General features: G+C 52.0%; 7 protein-coding genes across 7 annotated transcripts; 3 read left to right on the top strand and 4 right to left on the bottom strand.

The window, feature by feature from the left end:
* Positions 1-1,907: 1,907 nt before the first annotated feature.
* Positions 1,908-3,293, top strand: UHO2_04435 (uncharacterized protein; the record flags this gene model as incomplete). The annotated part of the gene is made up of 3 exons (XM_041558427.1): positions 1,908-2,624; positions 2,713-2,815; positions 3,190-3,293. The coding sequence occupies 3 exons, from the start codon at positions 1,908-1,910 to the stop codon at positions 3,291-3,293; spliced, it is 924 nt and encodes a 307-aa protein (XP_041414361.1).
* Positions 3,294-5,998: 2,705 nt separating this feature from the next.
* On the bottom strand, positions 5,999-7,854 carry UHO2_04434 (uncharacterized protein; the record flags this gene model as incomplete). Its single annotated transcript, XM_041558426.1, has 2 exons — positions 5,999-6,025; positions 6,124-7,854. The coding sequence occupies 2 exons, from the start codon at positions 7,852-7,854 to the stop codon at positions 5,999-6,001; spliced, it is 1,758 nt and encodes a 585-aa protein (XP_041414360.1).
* Positions 7,855-9,461: 1,607 nt separating this feature from the next.
* On the top strand, positions 9,462-11,474 carry UHO2_04433 (uncharacterized protein; the record flags this gene model as incomplete). The annotated part of the gene is made up of 2 exons (XM_041558425.1): positions 9,462-9,870; positions 9,958-11,474. The coding sequence occupies 2 exons, from the start codon at positions 9,462-9,464 to the stop codon at positions 11,472-11,474; spliced, it is 1,926 nt and encodes a 641-aa protein (XP_041414359.1).
* Positions 11,475-11,761: 287 nt separating this feature from the next.
* On the bottom strand, positions 11,762-12,433 carry UHO2_04432 (uncharacterized protein; the record flags this gene model as incomplete). The annotated part of the gene is made up of 4 exons (XM_041558424.1): positions 11,762-11,797; positions 11,888-11,956; positions 12,053-12,242; positions 12,321-12,433. 4 exons carry the CDS (start codon positions 12,431-12,433, stop codon positions 11,762-11,764), a joined length of 408 nt encoding a protein of 135 aa, XP_041414358.1.
* A 1,514-nt stretch (positions 12,434-13,947) lies between these two features.
* On the top strand, positions 13,948-15,456 carry UHO2_04431 (uncharacterized protein; the record flags this gene model as incomplete). The annotated part of the gene is made up of 1 exon (XM_041558423.1): positions 13,948-15,456. The coding sequence occupies one exon, from the start codon at positions 13,948-13,950 to the stop codon at positions 15,454-15,456; it is 1,509 nt and encodes a 502-aa protein (XP_041414357.1).
* A 217-nt stretch (positions 15,457-15,673) lies between these two features.
* On the bottom strand, positions 15,674-17,677 carry UHO2_04430 (uncharacterized protein; the record flags this gene model as incomplete). The annotated part of the gene is made up of 1 exon (XM_041558422.1): positions 15,674-17,677. One exon carries the CDS (start codon positions 17,675-17,677, stop codon positions 15,674-15,676), a length of 2,004 nt encoding a protein of 667 aa, XP_041414356.1.
* A 4,914-nt stretch (positions 17,678-22,591) lies between these two features.
* UHO2_04429 (uncharacterized protein) lies at positions 22,592-24,073 on the bottom strand (the record flags this gene model as incomplete). Its single annotated transcript, XM_041558421.1, has 1 exon — positions 22,592-24,073. The coding sequence occupies one exon, from the start codon at positions 24,071-24,073 to the stop codon at positions 22,592-22,594; it is 1,482 nt and encodes a 493-aa protein (XP_041414355.1).
* Positions 24,074-25,771: the final 1,698 nt, after the last annotated feature.

Below are 25,771 nucleotides of genomic sequence, written 5' to 3'. Positions count from 1 at the left end.
AGCGTGGCAACCGCCAAAGGTGGGAGTATCCTACTTAATGATCTATCATGGCAACGAGCGGGACTGTGTTGCACCCGATCTCTGGTGAGATCGGCCCCGCGTCATCCTTTGGCGTCGCACTGGATCGCAATCTCCAACAACCTAGTCTAAAAGGAGAGATGCCAAAGCATCATCATCAATTCATCAGACAGCGAGTGTCTGTGACGGTGAACTTGTTCGGCGCATTGCTCTGCCGTGTTTGTCTTTTACAGACTGGCGTGCAAGGGACGCAAAGGCTATGCGAAGCCATGCAGAACATCGTGACTCGATCTGCTTGGCTTTTCCGACGACTGCATTAGAGACATCCGAGTGGCAGTGCCATGCAGCAGAGTGCACATGGTGATCATACGGTGGCATAGAGTTCCGATGACTCAACAAAGCGGTCACAAGGGGCAGCCATCATCTGTGCCCTGCTCGCATGGCAGAAGCACAAGACGGCGAAACTAGGAAAACAGCAATCATCGAGTTTATCTGGGCTCGCGTATCAGAGTTGACAGCTTGCCCTTGACTGTCCCACAAAAGCATGGTCAAGATCAAGGCATGGATGGCTCGGGAAACGGAAGGATGAGGATGAAGGAAAGCGGGAAAGGTAGGGTGATCAAGAGGTGTGCCAAGTCTTGGTTGAGAGGTCAATCCAAGGGAATCCCAACTCCGACCGAAACTCAGCATCGCCGATCCTTTCACATGCCCATGTGATTCGCAGTACAAGGAAGGGCAACCGCAATTTATCTGCGGGACCAAGAGAAGTCGGCGGCGGCAATGGCGGGGGCCAGTGCGGCAGCTTCAGTGTAGATGGTCATGGTTCAGGATGTCCATCGATTTCGAGCGTGAGAGGGTGATAATGTGTAGCGAGCATGAGTCGAGTCGAGAGCTTTGATGGTCGTCGATAAGTTAGCTGCAGACGCTGTAGCCGCAGCTTGCGAGACATGAGCAGCCGCAGCGGCAGGACATCAACGGATCACCAGGATCGCTTGCAGCTGCAGAGAAGGATCGCTGTTGACACTTTGTCGCGAGTGGCGGTGCTGAGCCCTCTTAGCATCGGTCGTGTGAGTGGCAATTGCTCCGATGGGCGTTGTAGGAAGATGCTGCCCACAGTAGCAGAACCATGTGGCAGTCAAACGCCAAGGGGAATGGATCGTCTGATTGTCAGATGGCGATTCATCTCATTCAGTTTAAGCAAGGGCAGAGAGCAAGTTTGCCTAGGAGAGACATCGATGAGGAGCGCCGCTTCATCGTCGCAGCAGATATTGCAAGCCAGTCTTCTCGGCGCACAAGTACGCCAGTGTGAGTAGGGCAGGCTTATGCTCTCTCATTCGCCTGACGATGTGGATGTAACCAACTCTGACTCAATCTCTGTCAAACAGGAGAGCAAGGCAACTTTGCTCTGGAAGCGTTCAGAATATCCACCGAAATTGCTGCAACAACGCTTGGTTTCGGTGCAGTTGCTCAGCCAATTCACCGGGTGCCACTTGTTTGAGCACGGACAGTCTGTCAGTGCGCCTGTTCATTTCGCAGCTGCAACTCTTTCTGCTCTCCTCTTTCTGCTCTCCTCTCCTCCTCTCTCTGTCTCTCTGACTCTCACCACTCCCGTTGCTTTCGACAGTCAACTGGCTTACTCTCTTCCTTGCAAAGATTGTGCTCCGCCTATTCCCTGGTCAACACCAACTTGCCAGCATCTTCCACCACCACACCGATCTTGATCGCCGCCTCCCAACACCCCCCGCTTTCGCAATCACTGCAGCACAAGGCTTCTCTAAATCTTTGCGTTGCATCAACAACCTTGCTATCTTTCCTTGCCCGCAATCTACCCTCGCCATTTCATCCTATTGGGCCTCTCTGAGTCTATCTACACCACCACCGCGCTCACAATGTCGGTTTCGACATCAGAACAGGCAGTCAAGTCGCCAGCTAACCCAAATAGCCGCCCCGAAGTCTGCGGTCCTCACGCTCCTGAGCGACCATACCCTATCTACCTTCGCGGCAAAGTCGAAAAGGGTTTTGGTCGTGGCTCCAAAGATCTAGGCTGTCCCACCGCCAACCTCCCTTCCAAGGTTGTTGGTCCCGGCTCTCCTCTCACACGAACCGGTGTCTACTTTGGCTTTGCCCGTGTCTTGCCTCAAGATCCTGATGACCCCACTCTCACCGATTCCGAAGATGTCGATGCAGATTACGCTGCGCAGAACCCCGTCGCTGCAGACTCGCTCGATGATGAAGACAATGAAGTAGTTCTCGGAGCAAGTCCGATCCGCGATCTTGATGAGGCATTCGCCGACAGTGGATTGCCTCGCCCTCGTCAGGCTAGCCGTGCACTGCCCAGTCCAGCTTCCGTACTCGAGGCAGACTCAAGGAGACCTCACAAGGAAGCTCAACTCAGCCGGTCCGAGCTCAGAAATGGCGCCCGCGACCCACCCACTGGCTCCTTGCATGGCGCTACAGCATCTTCTTCCTCATCTTCAAGCAGCCTTTCCGCTGGTCGACCGAAGAAGTCCAAGCGCGTCCATCTGCGACCAGAGGACTCGCACGTTTTCCCAATGGTCATGAGCGTCGGTTGGAACCCTTTCTACAAGAATACACACAAGACTGCCGTAAGTAGCACACCGCTATTATCACACCTCCTCCAATGTGCTGTGTTCGCATACTGACTCTTTCACTTCTTGTCTCTCTGAAACGCAGGAGGTCCACATTCTTCACGAGTTCGGCGCTGACTTTTACGATCACGAGATTCGCGTTGTGGTACTTGGCTACGTACGACCTGAGTACAACTACGAGTCGATGGGTAAGTACACTCTTTGCTGTGCTATGCCAATGGCACTACTAAATGTTTTGCATGATCGCTGATCAAGTCTTGTCTCTTCTGCATTGCGACTGAACCCCTTCTCCGTCACTCCTACCAACAACCGCTGTTACCGCCGTCCATCGTTTCGCCCAACTTTGTTACCCCTGGCTCCGGCTCTTCTACACATTGCCATCATCTGCACTATCATCATCGCTCATTGCCATCCCCGCCGCCGCCACCACTCTTCGTTCCCGTCAACGTCTGTCGCCATCCGTGATCACGCTCACTCACCACCATCACCCTCCACGCCCCGCCTATCATCGCTGGCCGCCATGACTCGCTATCGCTTCGTCAACCCCTTGCTCGGCCAACAGACGCACTGATCGCCGATATCGAAATGGACAAGAAAGTGACTGTCAACTCACTCAATCGTCCGCTCTATCAGGACTACTCACAAGATCCATTCCTTGGTCGTTGACCTCATTCGAGAGTGCTCAACTCCTCTATCCTTATCGCCTCCACTCTTCTCCTCCTATTGGTTTCCATTCGCTCACTCTCTGTAGTTCTTATTGGGTTCGTGCTTGAAAGCACGCGCGAGGCGTTGTATGTAATTTCATTTTGCTTGTAAACGTTCTTCGCCATTGAATTGAGTGTACTTCGCGCGATCAAGTGACAATCTAAGCAGGTGTTCTGCTTCTGCGCACGCATGCTCGGCCAACCATAGTCTCGACAAATGACAAACAGCCTTAATGAAGAACGATGCAATTACTTGTGAACAGAGACCGATGGAGAGGATAGAGGACGCATATCACCGAGAACCATAACGACCACGCCCGAGCCATGTCACACCATACCGCAAACAAGACCCTTCCACCACACCGCCTTCGCTCAAGGCAGATCGATCACTTCTTGCGTCTCCGAGATCTGTTGCCTAGCTACTTGCACCGCCCGTCTGATATCCTGACAGAACCTGCTCTCTGGCAAGGCAACCTGTCCGTCGAAGCGGAACCCGCAATCTGGGCACACCTTCATTGGGCTCTTTTTGAAGGTTCCGCATCCAAATTCGTCCATAGATATGATGCGCAGGATGTAGGCGTTCGGGCCGTAGTTGAGAAGGAAGCGTTGTCGACAAACCAGTCCTTTCGTGGATGGTCGAGGTGGTTCTTCCGAGTCGTCGTACGGAAGGCGTGCAAGCATGAGCCTCGGATCGATGTCACCCTCCGACTCGTTGCCATCGTCATCGTCTGAGGCGTCTGAGGCCTGCCTAGCATGATTATCCTCTTCGTCACTATCGGAAGCGAGCGTGTGGTCGTTCATGTCAACGTCGGTGTTCTCGTCGTCTCCCGACTCAGATGATGTGTCTGATGCAGTTTCGACGTCGACGTACCGAGTGCCCTCCTTCTTCAACCCGACCAAAAGGGTCAGGAGAAAGATCTCCCACGGGTCCGTATTGCAGGTCGTGCAAGTTGAAGCGGACCGAAACTTGCCGGACCAACGTGCCAAGAGGTCGTCAATCTCGGCTAGCCTCCAGAGGTGCAGGCGATAAAGCCGCTTGACTAGGGTCGAACCGATTCGCTTCTCGTCCTCCTCAGAGAGTAAACCCCAATCGGCGCCGAGTGTCAAACGCGAGCAGCTCTGTACGATCTCGGGCGACCGGACGACTGCGCCGGCTTCCACGATATCCGCAAATGCGGCGAAAGGATTCCAGCCGATGATTTCCTTCGGATGGTCGAAGCAATTCATAAGCTCATCGAGAGCTTTTTCAAATCCCTGAAGAAGGGAAGAGCAACCTTGTCTTTAGTTCATGGCCTAGTACGAGCAATGTGAAAAGGCACTTACGTGTAGCAGGTTTTGATCTACATTCCGAAGGCGCGTTGCCCTGACGTAGTGGCCATACTGTAAGAACGTGTGTCGATGAGAAGCAAGGGTCAATAACTTGTTGGAGTGGCTTTCAGATGGATGGCAAGGAGTGATACTTACAAAGTTGAGAAATTTCTGTGCGCGTTTTTTGATGAACGTCTTGCTGATGGCTTTTGGGACCTGAAGCGAGCGGCGCATGTCCTGCGGCACAAATTCGCTGAATTCCTTTCTGAGCAAGTCGGAGCGTCTGACGGAATCGAGGAGAATGGCATAGAGAGTCTCCAGGTTGTCCGGGCTTGTGCCGTTGATTGCTTTGCGTGGACTGAGCCTTAGAGGCCCCTCAGCCTGCGCAACAATCTGGCTCGCTTGCGTCGCTGCTTTGGCAATATCGCGGAAGAAGGCAGGATCGTTGATCAAGTCATCATCCATGGGCTTGTCGCTGTCCGGCACAGAGCATGATGAGGATGCAGCCCTGCCTCGTTGGTCGACGTCCATGCCATCGTCGGAAGAGTCAGTGTCATCTTCCTCTTCGTCCTCAGACAAAGACAGACGACGCGGAGGAGGAGGGGAGTGCTGACGCTGACTGGACCTCGTCGACCTTTGAGTTGAACGTGCCATTTTGGCAAATGAGTCGGACCGATAAAGTTGTTGTGTTGGTACGGCTGCGGTAGTCCTCGGTGCCTGGGTAATGGTGGTAGGTGGTAGGTGGTGGTGGTGTACTTTTCGCTGCTGGAACGAAGATGGTTGGGTAAGCAGAAATAGTCCTGTGAGTCGTCGAGGTGTCGGATTTCCTTTTCTCAAGCCTACCAACAGATTCAGAAGCAGTCTGGCTGTGAGCTTGGAATGTGTCAAGTCGCTCGTCCATTCGGATGATTCCTAGCCATGTCTTGTTGTGTCGGAAGAGCCGTGAATGGGAGACGACTCGCTCGGTGCACATCAGCTCTGCTCTACACCTCCACTCTCGTTGAGCGCAGAATCGCGTTCGGGATCGCAGGTCGCAGGCGCAAGATGAATCCAAAAAGTAAGCGCGGGTGTGCCGCCTATCATCGCGCTGCCTGATTACTCGTGCGCCAGGCCTTGCCAGCAACTTCGGCGTCGCCGTCACGGAGCGGCGTCGGTCCTGTTTGCCTGTCAACTCCTCGACCCCATCTCTGTCCAAGCTGGTCCATCCGATCGGGGCGCCGATTCCTTTGTGATCACGGTCGTGAGGGAATGTAATCATCCGCATTAGAATTGCCGTACCAGGTGCAAGTGTTTGAGGCTTTGCGATTCTTGTGGCATTGCAGTGGTGAAAGGTCAAGACTGTGTCGATTCCGTTCGAATCTATTCCATAGGATTTGTGCGACCAGCCTGTTCAAGGTGTACGCAAGAAGCAGCAGGGAGGAGGGCGAGATGGTTAGCATCCCATTTAACGTGTCCATAGGAAGGTCGTTGAGAATGAAACTTACCTGTTCGTCATCGTCATAATCATGTTGGCATCCACATAGAAGTTCAGTCCACCACGGCTTGCGAGCCTCTTCTCGTTCCTGTGCGTGTTCTGTGACACGCATCTTCCGGCTGCTTTGCGTCTTGCCCATAGTTCTGCCCATTGTCTCTATCCAGTCTTCGCCTTCTGTGATGCCGAGCTCTCTGAACTTTGAGCTGCTTGTTGATGTTCTTGTTGGCTGTGATCGGATCACATTGTCCGAATCGAGCGTGCTCTCGCCCAAGTCGCCATGATCATCTAGGCCTCTTGCTCCTCGCCCAGCTATCTCCATTGCCATTTCCTCATCCAGTCCTCCCTGATGTATCGTTGTCGAGATTGCGGCTTTGCCCCGATGGTGATTTTCAACAGAGGCAAAAGGGTTCTCTGGACGCCATGAAGTCAACTCGTCCGCATCAGCCTCAGTGTCTGTCGCGACAATGGTTGGCATCGATTGGCCCTTTCCTTTTCCTTTTGAATTGTAACTTGATTCCAGTGCTCTCCGCTGAATGCTGGAGGCGCGCCCGACGGCCACGATCGGCCGCGAAGCAGTCGGTGTGGGTCGGAGAGACGAACGCTTGCGTGAGAGATCGAGGGATGTCTCACCAGCGCTTCGGTCCGAAGGATCACGGAAGGGATCGCGCGCACTTCCATTCAAGCGAGCAGAGCCAGCTCCGTTGAACGACCTTGAACTGCCTCCGCTGCCATCCCTTGCATGATTTGCAGAGGTCACGCGTGAGCCGATGGGTGGAAGTTTTCGATTTGGACGATGATCGTCAGACACCAGTGAGCCGAGCGATTGCGAGCTATCAAATGACGACGAGCTGGGAGATCGTTGCAAGCCTTGGACGCCACGCGTAGATGAAGTCAATGACCCTCGTCGAGCAGTCGAATCCCTGCTTTGGTCTCCCATGTTGGAGTTGTATGGAATGCTGGGATCTGCACCAGGACCATCTGCTAGTCTCTCGGAGGAAGGTCCGGCGCCAAGGTTGTTGGTCTTGGTGTTGTTGAAGCCAGCGGAGCGCAGTATGGATAGACGTTGTGTCAGACCACGGCCACTAGATATGGTCGAATTGCGATTGGACAGGATCTTGGATGAGCGTTGCGCTTTGCGTCTTTGTCGCTCTTCAGCTGCCCAGCGTTCCAAGTTCTGCTGCACGCGCTTTGCTTCCGAGTCTTCTTCGCTCGTTGGTGGGTAGGTGCTTGGTGAGTACGGTGCTTCGTCCATGTCTGCCCGATCGACTCGTACATGCCCGCCGTAGGGTCGGCTGCTATCGTGATGAACGTAGCCGTTTGCTGAGGAGCGATAGGGGTCTACGTATGCGTAGGAGGAAGCGCTAGCTGCGGAAGTCTCGTCGATGGTGGTGAGTAGGCTGCCTGACTTGTGGTGATCCTGTTCGATGAGGTGACCATTGCTGGGCTGCTTGGCCTTGTGCGAACTGGCCGGCTTCATAGACTGCGAGGGGCCATCGGCGTCGGCGTATACTTGTGAAGTGGTGTACTTCGATGAAGCGTTGTTGTCACCATTGCTTAGCTCCACAGGAAGAAGGTCGGAGGTGGATGCTTCCAAGAACGCTGGCACGGCCAAGTCCATGTCCTGGTCGTCGGTTAGTGTTGAGTTGAATGAGACCTCGGGGAACTCTGAAGCATCTTGATCACGAGCACGGTGGCCATTTGCCTCTGCAAGAAGTGCAGCATCGGCCCTGATCTGGGTCATGATGGCCGATACTGTCTTGATGTCGATCGCAGTTGATGTGCTAGCTAAGGGTGGACATGTGTTGCGGGGGGGTGGGCCGCCCGAGACAGGCTCATGAGTTGGCGCACGGATAGACAGGACAACTCGGTGATTTGTGCGCTGACAATGGATATTGACGATCCAGAGAATAGGAATGGAAATGAGGCGGAAGTAGCTGCTTGTCTGCGCGTATCACTCCATCCGAATGCTGTCGGAACAATGTCAATCAAGATTGAGTGAGTAACGTGACCGACAAGGCTGTGACAAGTTGGCGGTTGCTGGAAGAGCGGTCGGCTATGTTGGTAGGAACAAGATCAATGATGGGAAGGTCAAGGTCGCACAAAGGTGATGGGCGTGCAAAGGCCGAAACGTAGAGAGACCAAGAAAGAGGTCCGGGGCTCGGCTTCTGCTGCATCTGCTGTGCTGTGATGCGAGAGCAACCGCAGAAAACGGCGGTAGCAGAGAGCGATGGAAGCGGACCAAGAGAAAATATTCAAAATCAAAAACGCTTTCTGATTCACCACACACAAAAAAGCGCGAAGCGCAAGAGAGAGAAAGAGAGGCAAGGCAAGACAAGGCAAGGCAAAGGCAAAGGCACCTTTCGCAGCTTCGAAACCGATCTGCACTCACTCAGACTTGTGTCATTCTATGGCAGGAGGAAGGTGGTGGCTCGTTTTGCTTCCGAGCCCACCGCGATAGAATCATGCAAAGACCTCCACCTCTCCATCGCTTCCGTGATGAAGCCGGCTAGTTACTATGACTGTAGTTGTCACAGTTCTCAGCCAGCATCGCATAACTATCGTGCTGCAGCACCTTGAAGATAGCCTTAGCATTGTCAAACACTGAGGTCGGCAGCCAACCTCAAAAGTGTCGTGCCTGCTCTCGATAGGCGAGGTCGCCCTAGAGGCAGGCTATTGCATCACCCACAATTTTCTTGAAACTGTTAGACTGGCTTGCCCTAACAGCTTTGCAGCTTTGTAAAAATTGTAGAAGCCGAACGGACGCGTCTCGAGACTTGCAGCGAGGGTGCAGCAGCTTCTTGGCTCTTGGTATCAAAACACGCTTTTCCTCCAACGACACGCCTGGCAGAATCGAGAGCCTCCTTATGTAGAATCACGCGACGAGCTGTGCGACTAACAATGCCAAATCCACAACGCCTTCTCAACCTCCATCACTCCTCCCTTATCTCCCCTAAGATCACCACCCGCCAACGACTCGTTCGCTGCTAGCAGAGTCGGCTGTTCCGTAAGCACGGACTGAGCAGCAGAGCATCCGTCTGTCGCCTGGTCGGGTCAAACGCTTTTCGCATCCATCCTTCCTCCACCTTTCATACCCACGCAGGCTGCATCAGCTTCGGCACCTCCGACCATCGCAGCTCAGCAGCCATACCACGACGAGCATTACAGTTTCGCTTTTGCTATCGATCGGCAGCTTCCGATCGACAGATAGACAGCGCAGCCATCACGGTGGACAACTGCCTTCAGGACCAACACTCGACAACTCTGTCCGTTGATCAGTCACAGATGCTACGCCTCACGCCACTCCTGTACTCTATCACATTATCACTAAGCGTGCTCACCTAAGGCAGCATGCCCACATCATCACAAAGAGCGACACGGCTCAGCACATCCGCCTCGTCCGATGTGGCTGAGCATCTCACCTCCACCTCCTCTAAAAGAAAGATGGCAGCCTCCTCTTGCTCTGCATCTTCATCCAATAGATCTTCGGCTGCATCTTCCGGCGTCATTCCAACAGTAGCCGCGCGCAATGCTTCCAACAAGAATATCAACAGACAAGAGCGTCGTCTCGAAGATCTTTTAGACGACACCTTTGCAGCAGATGATACTCGCAGAATGGACATCAGCATGGGCGCTTTTCAACCCCTCAAGACGGCATCAAAGAGGAGCAGAGAAAATGCCGAGGCTGCTGCGCGCAAGCTCAAACAAGCGACCAACAGACGCCAAGAACCAGCCAAGGCGAAACGCAAGCTTCGTCAAAGTAAGCACATGAAATCCTTCAGTGAACAGTCCTGCTCGACTCTTCTGATAGCTAAGGCCCAACTTGCTCCCTCCTACCTATCAACAGCTCTGGGCGATGACTCTGACGACGACTTCATCTTCAGTCGTGAGCCTGCCCAACGCAATGCACCCTCTTCATCATCCTCAGCCTCAGCAGCGGCGACAGGCAGCGCTGCAGCTGCAAGGGCACAGCAATCTCGCAACGGTACAACAATACCCTTCTCCAGCCGTACCGTTTACGAGCCATTGCCGGATGCTGCAGCTGGCGAAACACCAATCATCAGAAGAAATCAAGCCTTCCGAGCAGGCTTGGAGAATAAGCCAAGGCCTCCCACTGGTCGTGAAGCCGAGCAACAATCTCGTCGCACCAGTCTCACTCTTAAAGGCCAACGCCGTGTCTCGTCCTTACGCGACGGAACTGCAGCATACCCTCATGACGATGTGCCAGACTACGAACTCTTCCGACATTGCAGTGACCAGCTGCCTCCCGTCGTACGCATGAAACATTTGGTTGGCTGGATTGTCAAACGGTCTCTTGACATTGCACATGGCAAAGCGGAACTGCCCCTTAGAGCGAGAGATGCAGCAAAGAAGGCAAAGGGCAAGGCGAAAGAAGCCAACCAACTGCCAGTCTTCACAGACGCCGAGTCAAAGCTCCTCGGATCAAGAGAAGCAGAAGTCAGAGCGGTGCTAGATCAGATCCTCTCAGACCTGAATGACGGCGTTTTCGGCATCAGCTGGATGGGTGAATCCAACGAGACAGACAAGAAGCATCTTCAACCACATCCACGGAACGAGTCGAACCGCAAAGCCGCCGCTCAGTTGTCAGCGATTGTAGAAAACATGCGCAACGAGTCGCAAGCTTGGAGCAAAGAACAAACTCGACTGGAAGACTACGAAGCGGAAACGAGCAGGCTAGAAGCCTTGTTGCAGGAGAACAGTGCTGCCGAAACAGGCGACATTATTGCATGGGATCGCAATGATTTAGACGAAGTTGGCTTGCAGCAGTTGCGTGATGCCGAGGCAGCCATCGACTGTTTACGGCAACTTGAACATGGTGAGGGCGCAGAGGCCCCGAAAGCCAAGCCGCGTTCCAAAGGACGCACGTCGAAAGCTGCCAACGCACGACAAGAGCATGGCGCAGAACCCAAGGGAACAGAGCACGACCCACGATGGGCCGATGTTGAGTTCAACGTTGATCTTCTGCGTTCACGCTCACATCAATTTGCACAACTCGAATCTCTTGCAAGCAGATACGTCCGAACCGTCTCAGCTCACGCAGCGCAAGCACTCCGCGACCGTACCTCATCCTCCAGTGCACTGGCCGGCACTTCCTCCTCCAGTGCCAAAGATGGACGTCGCAAGTCCGCAACTGGCAGCAAGAACGGTCACGGCGGCAGCGAGCGTCTCGAAGTGTTACTCAGCGGCGTACGAGAATCGCGCTCTATCTCGCAACCTTTGGCGGATGGCAAGCCGGTCAATGCGGCGGATCAGAGTGTTGCAGACGTTAGCGCAAGCATGGCTACAGTTGAACCGGATGAGAGTGATCCCACCGATTTGTTACGAGCTTTGGCTCGCATGTAAAAATATGAACCCTGCTAAGATACCAATCATTATTATCCTTTGGAACCATCTGCCTGTAATGTATGTGCTCTTGTGTTCCGTGTCAATGCGTTTGTTGCTGCTGCTCTCTCAACGAGACTGAGCCTGAGAATTTAAGAGACGTTGTCCTGCTTGGCTGATACTGGCTATCTGCTGGCGTGTGGCGATCATGAGCAAGAGTGAGAGGTAGGACTATCGCATTTGCAATCGATAGGAGCGGATCAATGTAACGTAAATTGCAGAAGCTGATACAGGTCAAGTGGCGACAATCATCCTCGCTCAGCAACCTTTGGCTCCCATGCCGACTGTCATGTGAACAAACATCAAATCATGAGCAGGTTAGTTGTTGCTCTCTTCCAGTAGCGTACTCGTGGTGTAGTATTGTGATGACGTACGGTCTTAGGCTTGACAGTGTTGTAAGTCTTGAAACCGCCTCGAGTACCTGTGATGTTCTCTCGTGGGGTCTGTTTCGCATCATCACAACAAATACAACAGTTAGCCTGACTGCTCTTCTCGCAAACATACCCCTTTGCGTGCAGTTGGGGGCGATTGGCACTTACGGTCATCCAGCTCTGACTCATCTTCTGAATACCAGGATCTTCATGTGGTGGCAATTGACGAATATGGTGCAACCAAGAGTGCCACAGAGGATCCACCTGCGATGCGTTGAATTCGTTATCGGCAGCGTAGTCGACCCAACGATGTCTCAAGTTGAGCTCGTTATGGTTCTCGTAATACTTATTGCCATTCCTATCGTCCCGTACCATCGTATGAGATGTCAGCAAAGCTCCGAGACGAGAAGTATGAGGATGGGGTGGTCGAGCTTACCTGTCAACACCGACAAGACGACCGGATTTGGCGTCACCGATGTAGTTCAAATCCCTCCAGAACTTTTTGATTCCTTCCTTTCGGATATAGTTGATTGTTCGTGCGAGCGACATCTTGTGTTGATCTCTACCTCCTCGAGGTGCATGTGAAGATGGTGATGACGATGGTAAGGAGACGCTTGGGAAAAGGGAGACGCGCGAAATGTCAGCAATGCGACGGTTCTGGCAGATTTGATTCGCTTCCGAATTCCCGTATCGCCGATCCTAGACTCAGGCGAGGAAGATCGGAATCGGGTGGAAGCGAGGAAGCGCGCGGCAAACAGGAAAGCGTATTTCCGCACTTTGGGTTATGCACGCACGGACGAAGTGAGATAAATGTACTCCGCAAGACGATTCTTGCTCCGTGCCTCAACACTCCTGATAATTATTATGTTAGATTGTGTTCTTCCGGCAGCCGAGATGGCGTCCTCTACCTGACCGACGAGTGACCGTCCAGGGCAGGGTGGGAGACAACTGAAGGAGGGGTACGACGGGATAGCCGACGGCTTCGTCGGCATGACCGACGTCTCCGTATCGGGCCAAACACTTTCGGTCCACCCGACGATCGAATCAAGCCACACACCTCGGCCCTCCGACGACCGTATCAGCAAGAGATAAGGTCGGCAGGAGGTGAGGGTCGGGAGGAGATAAGAGACTGGACCCTGTCACTGTATAGGCCCTTCTGCACTGCCTCATCGGGATTCAGACTCCTCCTCCGCACCAACATGTCATTGTATCATGTCCAAGCTACGATGTATAAAAGCACCCGAGTTAGTTAGTTCCTCTCCGTCTTGTCATCCATCTGTTTGTATATACAGTTCACCGTCGACACACGTAATACGACCGCGTCCTACCACTCAAGTTGTCATTTGTTCCAACAACAACGACTTGATTAACCCAAGGTACGACTCCAAAGAGTGTCCCAGGGAGTCACTGCAGTGAACTCCTCACCCCGTAAAAAGAAAAGGTGGTCAAATCTGTCGACCTTGAACCGAACCGATCGGCCGCGAGATCAGGTTGAACTGATCCCGCACAGGTGGATCGTAGAGATCGTCGTCGTCTCAGTCTTTCAGATGAAGTTGAGACGGAGGTTGCTGGGAAATTTTGATGCGAGCTAGTGAAGCCGTTGGACTTGATGTTTTGCCAGGTCACGATGCTTACGTGTTCTTGTGAGTTATGCCTGCTGCGGCTATCGTTACCAAGTGAAAGGGAAAGGGGAAGGGGCTCTAACTGCAACGCCCAATGAGCGCTCGGATATACGGCTTTTACTGTAGATGACTGAGGTTCTTGAAGAATCAAGAGATATCGGAGCTTTGCCCCTAATCCCCGTTTCCTCTCTCACCTGCTTGGTTCGTCGCGCAACCTTGTGATGTCGAGAGAGGCCGAGATGGCCAAGGAACTTCTCATTCGGGGAGGTATGAAGACCGCAGCTGGAGGCCGAGATGCGGGGTCACAATCGCCCTACGTAAGGAGAGGAGGGTTAGGAAGAGATATATATATCACCTTCGCCGGCCACTTCTCCTCATCACCGTATCAACACAACCGTACTATTCAATCTTCGCACGAGAAAACACCACTCACTACTCAAAATGTCATTCAACGGCACCAAAACCGAGGCCTCCCATTTGAAAGACCCTTCACTCTTCATCACACAATGCATCATCGGCTCAAATCGCGTCCCCTCCCATTCCAGCAAAACTTTCGACGTCATCTACCCAGGTGATCGAAGCATCACCATCGCCTCCATCCCCGAATGCAATACCACCGACGTCAACGATGCAGTCTCATCCGCCTACTCCACTTTTCAAACTTTCCGCAACACCACCGCTCGCCAGCGATCTGACCTTCTCCGCAAACTAAACGACCTCACCCTCGCTAACATCGACGATCTCGCCACCCTTATCGTCCGTGAGAACGGCAAAACCCGCACTGAAGCCGAAGCCGAAGTTAAATACGCCGCTAGCTTCCTCTCCTGGTTCGCTAACCTAGCTGAAGTTGGAGCGCAGGGGGAGACGATTGCAGCTGCGAATCCGAATATGAGAGTGCACACGATTAAGCAGCCTATCGGGGTAGTGGCTTGTTTGTTGCCATGGAATTTGCCGCTGGCTATGGCGACGAGGAAGATCGGGCCGGCGTTGGCTGTGGGGTGTACTTGTGTGGTGAAGCCAGCTGGTGAAACACCGTTGTCGACGTTGGCATTTGCGGAGTTGGTGAAGAGGGCTGGCTATCCGGATGGTTGTGTGAATGTTGTTACGACGTTGGATAACGTGGCGGAGGTGGGGAGGGCGATCTGTGAGCATAAGCACATTCGTAAAGTTTCACTCACCGGGTCTACTCGGGTGGGGAAGCTCATTGTTGCTCAAAGTGCCAGTACGCTGAAGAAGCTGAGCATGGAGTTGGGTGGAAACTCTCCTGTCATTGTCATGAACGATGCCGACCTCGACAAAGCCATCACCGGCGTGCTTCTCGCTAAACTTCGCACTTCAGGCCAAACTTGCGTTGCTGCCAATCGAATCCTAGTCCAATCCGGAATCCACGACAAGTTCCTCTCGGCCCTTGCCGAAAAGATCAAAACGTACAAACAAGGCGATGGGGAAGACATAGAAGTTCTCTTGGGTCCACTCATCACCGATCGAGCTGTCGAAAAATGCCGCTCTCATGTCCAAGACGCACTCGAAAAAGGCGCCTCGCTTTACTATGGCCCCAAACCACCCTCTTCATTCCCCAATTCAGGAGGTTACTTCTACCCTCCAACAATCTTAACCGGACTGAAAGACGATATGCAAATCTGCACAGAAGAGACTTTTGGTCCTGTAGTAGCTATCCGAAAGTTTGACACGGAAGAGGAGGCACTGAAACTTGCAAACGATTCAGATGTCGGCCTAGGTGCGTATGTTTACACGAACGATCTAAGGGTTGCAGCTAGAATGTCGACTGGTATCGAAACGGGTATGATCGGAATCAACACGGGAATGCTCAGTGCTTGCGAGAGTCCATTTGGAGGTGTAAAGGAGAGCGGGTATGGAAAGGAGGGAAGTGTTCATGGTATGGCCGAGTATCAGATTATGAAGACTATTACCACCGACGTTTCTGGTTAGGTTCTCTTTGTGAAGGCAAATGCAATCCAGGATCTCCTTTTCACCTATCCACGTGCTGTGCTCGCGTTCATGTTCTGTGGTTGAAGTTTGGGAAGATGATCTAATTGAGCTGCAATAAAAGTACAAATGAGTGGAGGCTGGTGACTGGGACGAAGAGTGTAAGATGTGTTTGCGTTATTTGAATGATAGAGTAAGGGACTTGAAAGAGCTGCCAACTTCACGCCGAAGGACTGCCATAGGGAGTCTCCAATTCAGCCAGCTTTCCTCTCGGCCTGAAACCTTCCCTGGCCGAACCTGGACCGTGATGCCATCCTTGAACTGGACTGCTAGCACGCGAAGGAGGAGCCCAAGGCGGCGGTGGAACATTTGCATCTGTATTCTCAACCCAGGCACCTGGTGCGGTGGGGACACCTTCCAACAGCCTCTGCTCTGCTTCGGTGAGCTCCTCTGTCGTGCGGCCGCAGTTGCAAGTCGCGTGCGATGTACCGGTTCGATCGGGAAGATAGCTGACCGCCCAGGGCACGTTGTCCGGCAACGAACGCGGTGTCGAGTAGCCGTGATTGCGATGGCTACCATTCTGATCGATGTGACCTGCAGAAGCAGGAGTGAGAGCATGCAGACCGATACTGCTCATACCGTTACCCGAACGACCACGGTTGTTGCGTGTTGGACTCGAGTTGCGGCTCTTGCGTCCCGAACCTGGGAAGTGGGCAGCAAAGCCATGGCGTGTGGGCGAAGTATCGCGTGAACCAGCGCGAGAGTTGGCGGCGGAGTTGAAAGCAGAACTACCTCTTGAGCTGGGAAGCATGTGGCCGAGAGTGGTGGTGCGCTTCCAGTGTTCGAGTTCGGGATGCGAGTCGCGTAGTGAGGAAGGCGGTGTTGGCGAAGAAGGCCTTGAGTTGACTGGCGATTCGAGCGAGTAAGGAGGCAGATGAATGGTGTCGAATGTACAACAGCAAGATGGGATGGTGGTGGCTCTGCGCATGGAGAAGACTTGCACTTTCGGTTTGCCGAAGCTGTCGCTCTCTTCTCTTGTGTCCAGAACATCCTTGCGGGAGAAGAAGATTTCGGCACCCATCTCGTGGCTGACACGGATCTCTGCTCGAGAGCCTCGTACAGTGCTGGGTCGAAGGATGTTGTCGTCTGGCAGACGAACGACCGACTTGATCCTGTATCCGTTTTCGACATGCATGGGTGTACTTGGCTCCATTGGAGTGACAGGAGCCGAGACTGATCCGTTGAGTGGAAGACCGAAGGGTGAGAGGTTGGCAGGTCCAGGTCCAGCTCCACGACCCGGTCGGCCAGTGGCGCCGTTCTCCGTGTCACCAATCCATATGGAATCCTCGGGTCCTTGCGCATCTGTGTGCTGCTTGGTCTTGTATGGCATGTATCCTTTCTCCCAGAGTCGAAGCTTTTCGGTGGGAAGCTTGAGCCAACCCTTGCGCACCTCGCTGTAGAGCTCGAAAGTCTGTTCGAGGAAGACGCGGATCACGTGGACGTTGAGTCCTGCCGGTGGATCGGGGTGGTAGACGTTGAGATTTGCTGTGCCTCCTACGGTTAGTGATGCTGATGTGAGGGAGACGGAAAGGGGACCAAGCGCTTCGTGTACGTCGTGATACTGAATGTCGAGGGGAGCGGGACCGCCGTCCGAGTTGACATGAAGCATGATAAAGATCTCCTTCCAGGTTGAGATGTTATTGCGAGCACGACCTGCACCGAGAGCAGTTGCTGTGAGGATGTAGCGAACACGACCATGCTTGCTTCGCTCAAAGGGTGGAGTGGAGGCAGGGATGATGAAAGCAAACTCGAAACCATGGATGCCCTTGTCGAGATGGATGCCTTCGTTTAGGTTGCAGTTCTTCTCCTTCTCCTTCTCCTTCTCCTTGCCCTTGCTGGACCGCGATTGGCGGACAGGGATAGCGGCTGCTGTACCGTCGTTCATGATCTCGACCGTCTTCTCCATGATGACCTTTTCCTCCCAACGGATGGAAGCAGCAGAGGCAGAAGAACCTTCTGGGATAGCAAGGGTCTGCACAGCCTGTAGGGACATCCTCACGCCTTGAATATGACGCTCGCTGGGACATTTGATCTCGACGAGGCCGCGAAGAGTCTTGTCATCGCCAGGATACTCGGTGTTGGGTGGTGCTGGATGAACAAAGATATCTTGCGAGACGAGGTGAAGCGAGATCTCGCAAGGATGGTGGACAATAGAGCTGAACATGGTGGCAGTGGTGGCTGATCAGCCAGGGCTCGATGGCTGGAGGGTTGATAATCGACGCTCCCTGTATAGCTTTAAGCAAGACCTGTGGTGTCGCGGCGACAAAAGGAAGAAAAGGTGCGAGGCAGTGTTTGCGAAGGATCCTCTATGGAGGCGTAGCCCAGGCTGGTTCGTGTGATCTTGATTGGAAGAAGAAGTCCGGATGTGTTCCGTCGAGAGCAGAAGGTGAATAGCCGAATGTTCAGCTAAGGAAGTGACTGAAGGTGATGATGGTATGCGGTCTGCAATCGTGACTGAGCCTTGACCAACGATGAAGATCTGATCAAGAGAGCGTCGGTGAGAGCATTGACTGTGCTATGCTCGGTGATTTGCGTTTGGTTTATTGTGACTGTATCGCTGGTGGGACTGACCTTGAGCTGCAACCTTATCAGTAACAGCAGCAGCAGCAGCGATTTCAAGTGAATCGCGTCTGCTTATGCTGATCTTCTGCAGGGGATATACGATCTTGACGCGTACTGCAGCAGGAAAGCGACTTTCCAGACTCAGAGATAAAGTTCAACAATTTTAATTTTTATTTATTTATTTTCCCTTTCCTTGCCTTTCATGGCTCAGTCGCGTGAAGAAGAGCGGCAGAGAACGAGTCAAAAGTCAAGTGGAGTTGTTCCAGCCATAGGGGTTTTTTTTTTTTTTTTTTTTTTTTTTTTTTTTTTTTTTTGATTTTTTTCCTTTCCGGAAAAAGAACTTTTTACAGCTTTGTTCGCTTGCGGATCGGTGGTCCGCCAAAATTTCGGAAGAACCCTGGACAATCAGGGCAATCAAGGAAACTTAAGTGTGAGCACAGCACAGACGCGGTTGATAGGATAGCTACCACCCGGGATGAGTCTTTCCCACAACCCTTTGCTCCCACTTTGCTTGTGTGGTTAATTGAACCACAACTTGCAATGCGTGCGAATGCCCAGTCTAAAATTGCAGTCGCTGTAATCGTGCCTTATCCGATGACTGCCATTTGTTGTCTTTGAGACCGAATCGATCGCGTTTCCTTGCAGCACTGCATTCCAGATTGAAAGCTGCCGAGCCTCGGCCAACAAGCGCTATCAGCTCATCTCGGCAATCTTGTGTATGTGTGTGTGTGTGTGTGTGTGTCCTCACTTCATAAGACCCTTCCAAGTCGATGTTCCGGGCACGACAAAGAGTTGGCTGTCGATAAGCTTTCAAGACAAGCATCGGCAGCGTTTGACTTGAAGCCGGCGAGACACCGAACTGAACAGCCAATTTTAGCTTTAGACGCCACTCGGCGAATTCCATCGAACTCCCTGAAACACCGTAACTACACCATTCTCTCGATGGGGATGTCCGAGCTTGGAAAGTAGCCACTGCTATCGTGATGCTACATGGCGATCTTCTATTGATGAGGCTGACTGGCTTTGGCCTGGCGGAATGGCTCAAGCCGCAGCGGAAAGCAAACCGAAGGGTTTTTTTGACAAGCAAGGAAAAGTTTCCTAGCGAGATGCAGGGTCCAAAATCTGTGACTATGATTTATGAATGTTCAAACTCGCCTCGAAGCTTTGGCGTGCTTGCGTGGTTGCATCACACGCTCTGTAGCATATACTCGTAAGTGTTCCTCCCGCCAAGCCTCAAGCCCAGAACAGGACAGCCGCTAATGAAACCCTCCGACCTCCGACAAGAAGATCAATCTTTCTTGCCGACCTGTCACTCTGATCCATTGTGATGACCAGCATATCGATATTGTCGCTATGACATCCTCAGTGGGATCTTTATTGTTGCTCCTCGCTCTCAATTGATCTCCCGCTACAACCGTACCCGGTAACCAGTCCCTCTTACCATTCGCCTGACTATCTCAAGCGATTGCGATTGCATCCTGCAAGCTATTACCCCTTCTGATGCATATGGCAGCCTCCTTTGCGGCGGAAAGAATGAAAAGAGGCCAGGTGACTTTCATTTACTCGAGGACAGAAGAAAAAAAAAGAAAAAAAAAAAAAAAAGGGAAGGATGGATGGTCCTGATGTCAAAATCGATAAGCTTGCCTGTCGCCTTGCTGTGCTCAGCGGCAGCGAAATTTTCACTGATTTGACGCAATTTTTTTCAACGGTCCTGCACAGCACTCTCGTGTTTGGTGGGCTTTCATCGTGCACAACTGACAGCTCGACTTGCATCTCATAGGCTTCCGAGCATGCACTTCTCACTGCCAGCCATCAACTTTGTTCTTTGATTGCCGAAATCTAGCTTGCCGACTGCCGAAACAGCCCACCGAGGAAAGATGGAAATCGGTCCGATCGAACGGCGTCATGCGGATCACCCCGATCTTTTCAGCTTTCCGTTCCTCATCAAATAGATCGCACTCCTTGAAGCCAGTCTTGCGGCGACAATGATGCTCCGGACTTGTGACCTGCGACCTGAAAACTCGAGTGCAACACAGTCCGACGAATGCTTTGCAGAAAGACATTCAAGGCTTGGAGCATCGCAGAGAAGTACGCGCCCGTCACTGTGGCATGTCCGAGGTTACTTTCTTTTTGCAGGCAGAAGATGACGACACTACCGCAATTGTTCTAGATCTCTCTTATCCTACAGAAGTGATCATTGAGATAATGACTGCTTGTCCTCCTGTAATGGGAATCACGCTCGATTGAAAGATCCGGCGATTCGCAATAATATACCAAGACGCTACAGGCTGTGGCGAAAGATGTGTTCTTATGATTTCTATGACGGGGATGTCCAGGGCTATGCTAGCGCAATATGGATAGAGATGCTGCTAATGTATGCAAGTCCTCGTCTCGGGTCGATGGGAGGAATGTCGAGCCATTCTCTGCTCCGGCTTTTTGCCTTGTATTTTGACCTTGCCTAGAGCCATCTCCTCTCGGCACTTTTCGGGAGAAGGCTTAGCGCTCGCACCACACCGCGACTGTCAACGTCTCATCAAATGCGAAATGGCAGATCGAATCACCTCTAGATGAGAAAGTTGGTTGGATCTGCTTGCCTTTCGAGCATCACCCAGTCGGTATTCTTGCCATCGGTCATTATGTTGATGACCCTTTCAAATTGTTGCAAGGAGATGAGCGTTTCTTGGGTTTCTCCAAATAGCTCTAAGATATGGCGCAGTAGATCAATTATATTATGACGGAAGTCGAGTTGATACTGAATGTGTTGAAACGAATGGCAGACTCGAATGGTAGGACGCGGTTGTATTATGTATGTCGACGGTGAACGATATGTACAAAGGATGGATGCTAACGGAGAATCAAGCTAACTGATTGTGGTGCTTTTATACGTCTTACCCTGTGAATGATTCAGTAAGATGCTGAGGCGAAGGATCAGTCTGAAACATGACGAGCCAGTGTAAGAGCACTTCCAGCGATAGAGCTCAGGCCCTTATCTCTCCTTGGCCCTTATCTTTTCCCTGATATGGTCATCGGACAGCCCGAGGCCTTCGGCCTGATACGATCATCGGATGGACTGAAGTGTTTGGCCCGATACGAACATCGGCCATCCCGATGACCAGCCTGATACGAGTCGATAGAGGCACAGCCTTCCTACAATATCAAGATACTCTCTTTGTCGGTAGCTTTCGCACTTTGCACCACAGCACTTTCCTACCTTCATGTCGCCGTGTCTAAATGCACCAACCGAAAAAGGGTCCAGATCTCTCCATGTTGCCTCGCGCCCAAATTCGCTCCAACCCTGTCCACCTCTGTAGTCGCAGCAGAGAAATTGGTTCGGGTGGATCCTTTCGTTCATGCTAACCATGTACATCAAATCAGCCCTCGACGATACAATTCGACTACCGAACCTGCCAAAAAAGACCAAGTTTAAGAACTTGTCCGTTGGCCTCTCGCTCACAGCGCTCTCATGTGGTCTCACGAAGATTGGCATTCGAAGTCTGGTGACATGTTGGATCGTAACGGAATGAAGCGAATATGCACACCCTGCGCACATGATGCACCTTCTATCGAACCTCGCCAAGTGACTGGCTTAGGACCTATGGAGCGTACAGAAACCGGCGATATGTTGCATTTCGGTCCCCGCCGAACCATATTGGCGTGGGGGAGAGAGCTGGCATCAGCGCCCACATTGATTCTGAATTGTGATTCTTGCCGGTGGCACAATCTGACAGCCCCTCACCTCATGCTGACAGCATCACCCGTGTCGATGGCGGTCGTCTTCGCACGACTCCTAGCATGTCCAGCATCCAGCTTATGCATTGCAGCGATGACAGTCTGCTCCGCCAGCTGGTCACGAATCGCACTCTGAAGCAGCTCGTCCGTCTCTCCATGCAGGCTGGCGTTGTCTTCATTTAGCAACACAATACCTTCTCTTCTTCGAGCGACCCAAGTCTGTATCGCCTTCTTCTTCCTGGATGACCGACGTCTTCGTATCGGGCCAAACACTTTCGGTCCACCCGACGATCGAATCAAGCCACACACCTCGGCCCTCCGACAACCGTATCAGCAAGAGATAAGGTCGGCAGGAGGTGAGGGTCGGGAGGAGATAAGAGACTGGACCCTGTCACTGTATAGGCCCTTCTGCACTGCCTCATCGGGATTCAGACTCCTCCTCCGCACCAACATGTCATTGTATCATGTCCAAGCTACGATGTATAAAAGCACCCGAGTTAGTTAGTTCCTCTCCGTCTTGTCATCCATCTGTTTGTATATACAGTTCACCGTCGATACACGTAATACTACCGCGCCCTACCAAGTCTATCACTTGTTTCAACACCCTCTAGACACGGTCCATTTCCAGCATATCATCCCCTATCTCGCGCAAGTTCCGCACCTCCACGGATCGCTGCCCACTCTCGCATCCAAACACACGCTGGCAAGCACTCATGATTTAAATCCCTACGAATGTGCCTTGAAATTGCTGAACAGAAGCAGGGATGAATTTACCGATACCACCAAGTCAAATATCATACCGTGTCACGTCAATCACTTCCAACTCAACCTTCCATGTATCAGCAAAACTCACTTTCTCTTCCAGCTTGACTCCTCCACTCTTCTGATCCAGTGAAATATGCTGGAGATGCAGAGCCAGTGTGCGAAGACTGGAGAGAATGCGTGCTTTGTCGTCCAAGAAGTGCGTCGTTACACGTGCCGAGCTTGACGGCGTAACAAAAAACAGCGTGACGTCGTCGAGGCTGAGTGCATCGTGGTGATCTTTTGTGTGAGGTACGCAGAGGGATAAGATGCCGTAGCCGCTGTCATCTTTTGAATTGCCTTTGGTGTAGAGCTGTTTCTTTGGTTTCTCGGGCGATGGTGGAGTCTTTTTCGAAGGTGATGCTCGACTTGGTGAGTTGAATACGCGGTCGTCAGATAGCGCTGCAGGATGTGCGCAGAGAATGGAGGACGGGATGCTTGCTGTGAGTAGCCTGCGTCCTACACTCTCGCTTCCTTCGGCTTTCACTGGACCCGATGCTGAAACTGCTTCATGATCTTCAGCCTTGATGCTCGAGCCCGGGCCATTGAAGCTATCACTGCGCTTGAACGTGGAGCCTGAAGTCTGTCGCTGTCCAAGAGTTTTGCCCTTATCGATGGCGCCCACTTGCTTCAGACCTTTGAGGAAAGCCTCCGAAATGCCCTTCCCCACAAAGCAAACCGTCTTTGGCTTCCACTTGCGTATCTTCTCCAGCAGGATCGGCACACCAGCAATCAGCTCTCCTGGCAGCAGCTCGTTTCCCTCTGCCGTCGGCCTATGCGCTAGATTTGTCAGCCCAAGCGACAAGGGCTGAAGGTAAGGGAACTCAACATCTTGTTCCGGCTTCATTCTCTGCTCCGTGATCCCCGCCAAGTGCAGGGACGGGTAGAAGTGGTTGGAGCGATGGGCAAAGTGGTGACCTGATTGGGAAGACTTGACACCAGGATTGATCCCGCAGAACATTATGTCGTTGTGCGGAGCAAAGAGATCGGGTAAGCCTTTGAGATGCGCATATATGCTCCCGGCTGCTGAGGTGGGGTCGTCTCTGGTTCGGCGGATTTTTTTGCGCGGCTTCTTGGTGCCGTTTTTCTTAGGCAAACCTTGGTCATAGAAGTTGTCCGAGCCGACTTTAGGTGCTTCGGCTTTCTTTAGGCTTGAAGAGGATGCTTGTCTCTGTTGAGTAGGTTCGTGGTCGCTATCATTGGTGAGAATATTTTGAAGATCCGCGTACCTTGATTGCCTTGTGCGGGAGCTCCGGCGTAGTGAGATATTCTGATCAGAGGTTGGCGTCGTTATAGTCGCTGGAACCACCAATGAGGATGTTTTTGGGGAACTGCCTGCCCTGCTTTCCCCTGCGTACTCGAATGCGGATGCAAAGTGGACGGGAAGTCGTGCTTTTGATCGAGGTGGCGAGGAGCTGTCCTCCACCGAAGGCTTTTCAGAGTCCGCTCGACGCCGTCCGTTCGGCATGATGTTCAGGTTCCGGCATGCGCTGATGGCCCATTGCCCATGGGGATAGGCCCTCGATGGTGTTGCTGGTATGTACACTGTGAGGCTCAAGAAGCTCAGTCATGACGAGGCCTGATCGAATGCCGGGTTCTGCCAAAAGTGTGGAGGCTTCTCGCCGACTTCCGAGCTTTGTCAAAGATGACACTGTCAGATCGTCATTGTTCACAAAGTGCATTTTCGACACTTACGAACTGACAAGCGAGATTTCTTGGAGATATCGAGGATGCAACGTCGGCGCGTCTCCGCGTTGCATTGCAGCTGTGCCATGTTGGTAATGCTGTAGATTACGATCCGGTGAGACGCTAAAGGATGACGCAGAGCCGATCGGATCGGAGATCAGGCAGAGGACCGATCTCACCAGAGATCGGGTACAACCTAGTCCCGCTCGTTGTCAGACTAGATCATTAAGTACAACAACTCCCACATTCGGCATGTGCCACGACGATGTATATATATCTGTCGAAAATTTGACGTTGTTTGGGTCCCGATACTGGTGATCGGGGATAGTCTTAGTACGATGTCACTACTCTTTTAAGGCAGAAACATATACTAAATTGACTGTAGAAATGCGTCGAGAGCCTAGTGCTCTCTGTGAGGTATATATACAAGTGAGTGGCACATGCCGAATGTGGGAGTTGTTGTACTTAATGATCTAGTCTGACAACGAGCGGGACTAGGTTGTACCCGATCTCTGGTGAGATCGGTCCTCTGACCAGATCGGCTCTGCCTGATCTCCGATCCGATCGGCTCTGCGTCATCCTTTAGCGTCTCATTGGATCGTTATCTTTAGCAATATCAAGCTAGGAGCTCTAGGCTCTCACCGCATTCTCTTAGTCAATCGAGTATATACGTTTCTGCCCTAAAACAGTAGTGACGTTGTACTCAGACTCTTCCCGATCGTCAGTTATCGGGACAAAACTTCATCACTTTGTATCAGGTAAGACACATAAGAAATCAAGAAATGATGGTTTTGCTGGCTGAAGAGCGGCTAAAATCGTTACCATGAGGCGACGACAACAGCATTTTGATATAAGTCTCGCCGCACGCAGACATACCTCTCGAAATCGGCGGAAAAAAAAACAGAAAAAAAAAAAAAAAAAAAAAGAAAAAAAGAAAAAAAGAAAAAAAGAAAAAAAGAAAAAAAGAAAAAAAGAAAAAAAGAAAAAAAGAAAAAAAGAAAAAAAGAAAAAAAGAAAAAAAGAAAAAAAGAAAAAAAGAAAAAAGAAAAAAAGAAAAAAAGAAAAAAAGAAAAAAAGAAAAAAAAAGAGGGTTCAAGCGTGCTTCTGAGTCCAACACTTTCCTGTCTCTTGCTCTCGCACAATCGACCGCTGAAACAGGGGGGACCCAAATTCCAGACTGTCCGCTGTTGTGTAACGTTAATGCGTCGGTCTGTTGTATAAGGAGTGTGCGCCCTTTCCTTTTGATTCTCAGGAAATCACGCGCTACACCGGCGTGTTACACAAAAGAAAGGAGAAAGCTGCAGCTTCCACCTCCTCAAATCTCGAGTTGCACAATTGGCAACATTACACACACTCCTCACAAACTCACACGAAAGAAGCCACACTAACTTACAACTCGGCGTAAGGTTGCACAGACCCTTCTCAGCATATCACATCACGCTTTCAAATCTGTTCTTTGCTGCAGTCACTTGGGTTTGCG

Source organism: Ustilago hordei (genome assembly GCF_900519145.1).
Source record: "Ustilago hordei strain Uho2 genome assembly, contig: UHO2_contig_09, whole genome shotgun sequence".
NCBI lineage: Eukaryota > Fungi > Basidiomycota > Ustilaginomycetes > Ustilaginales > Ustilaginaceae > Ustilago > Ustilago hordei.
The sequence above is the reverse complement of the archived record's forward strand: the minus strand, read 5'-3'. Positions and strand labels throughout refer to the sequence as shown.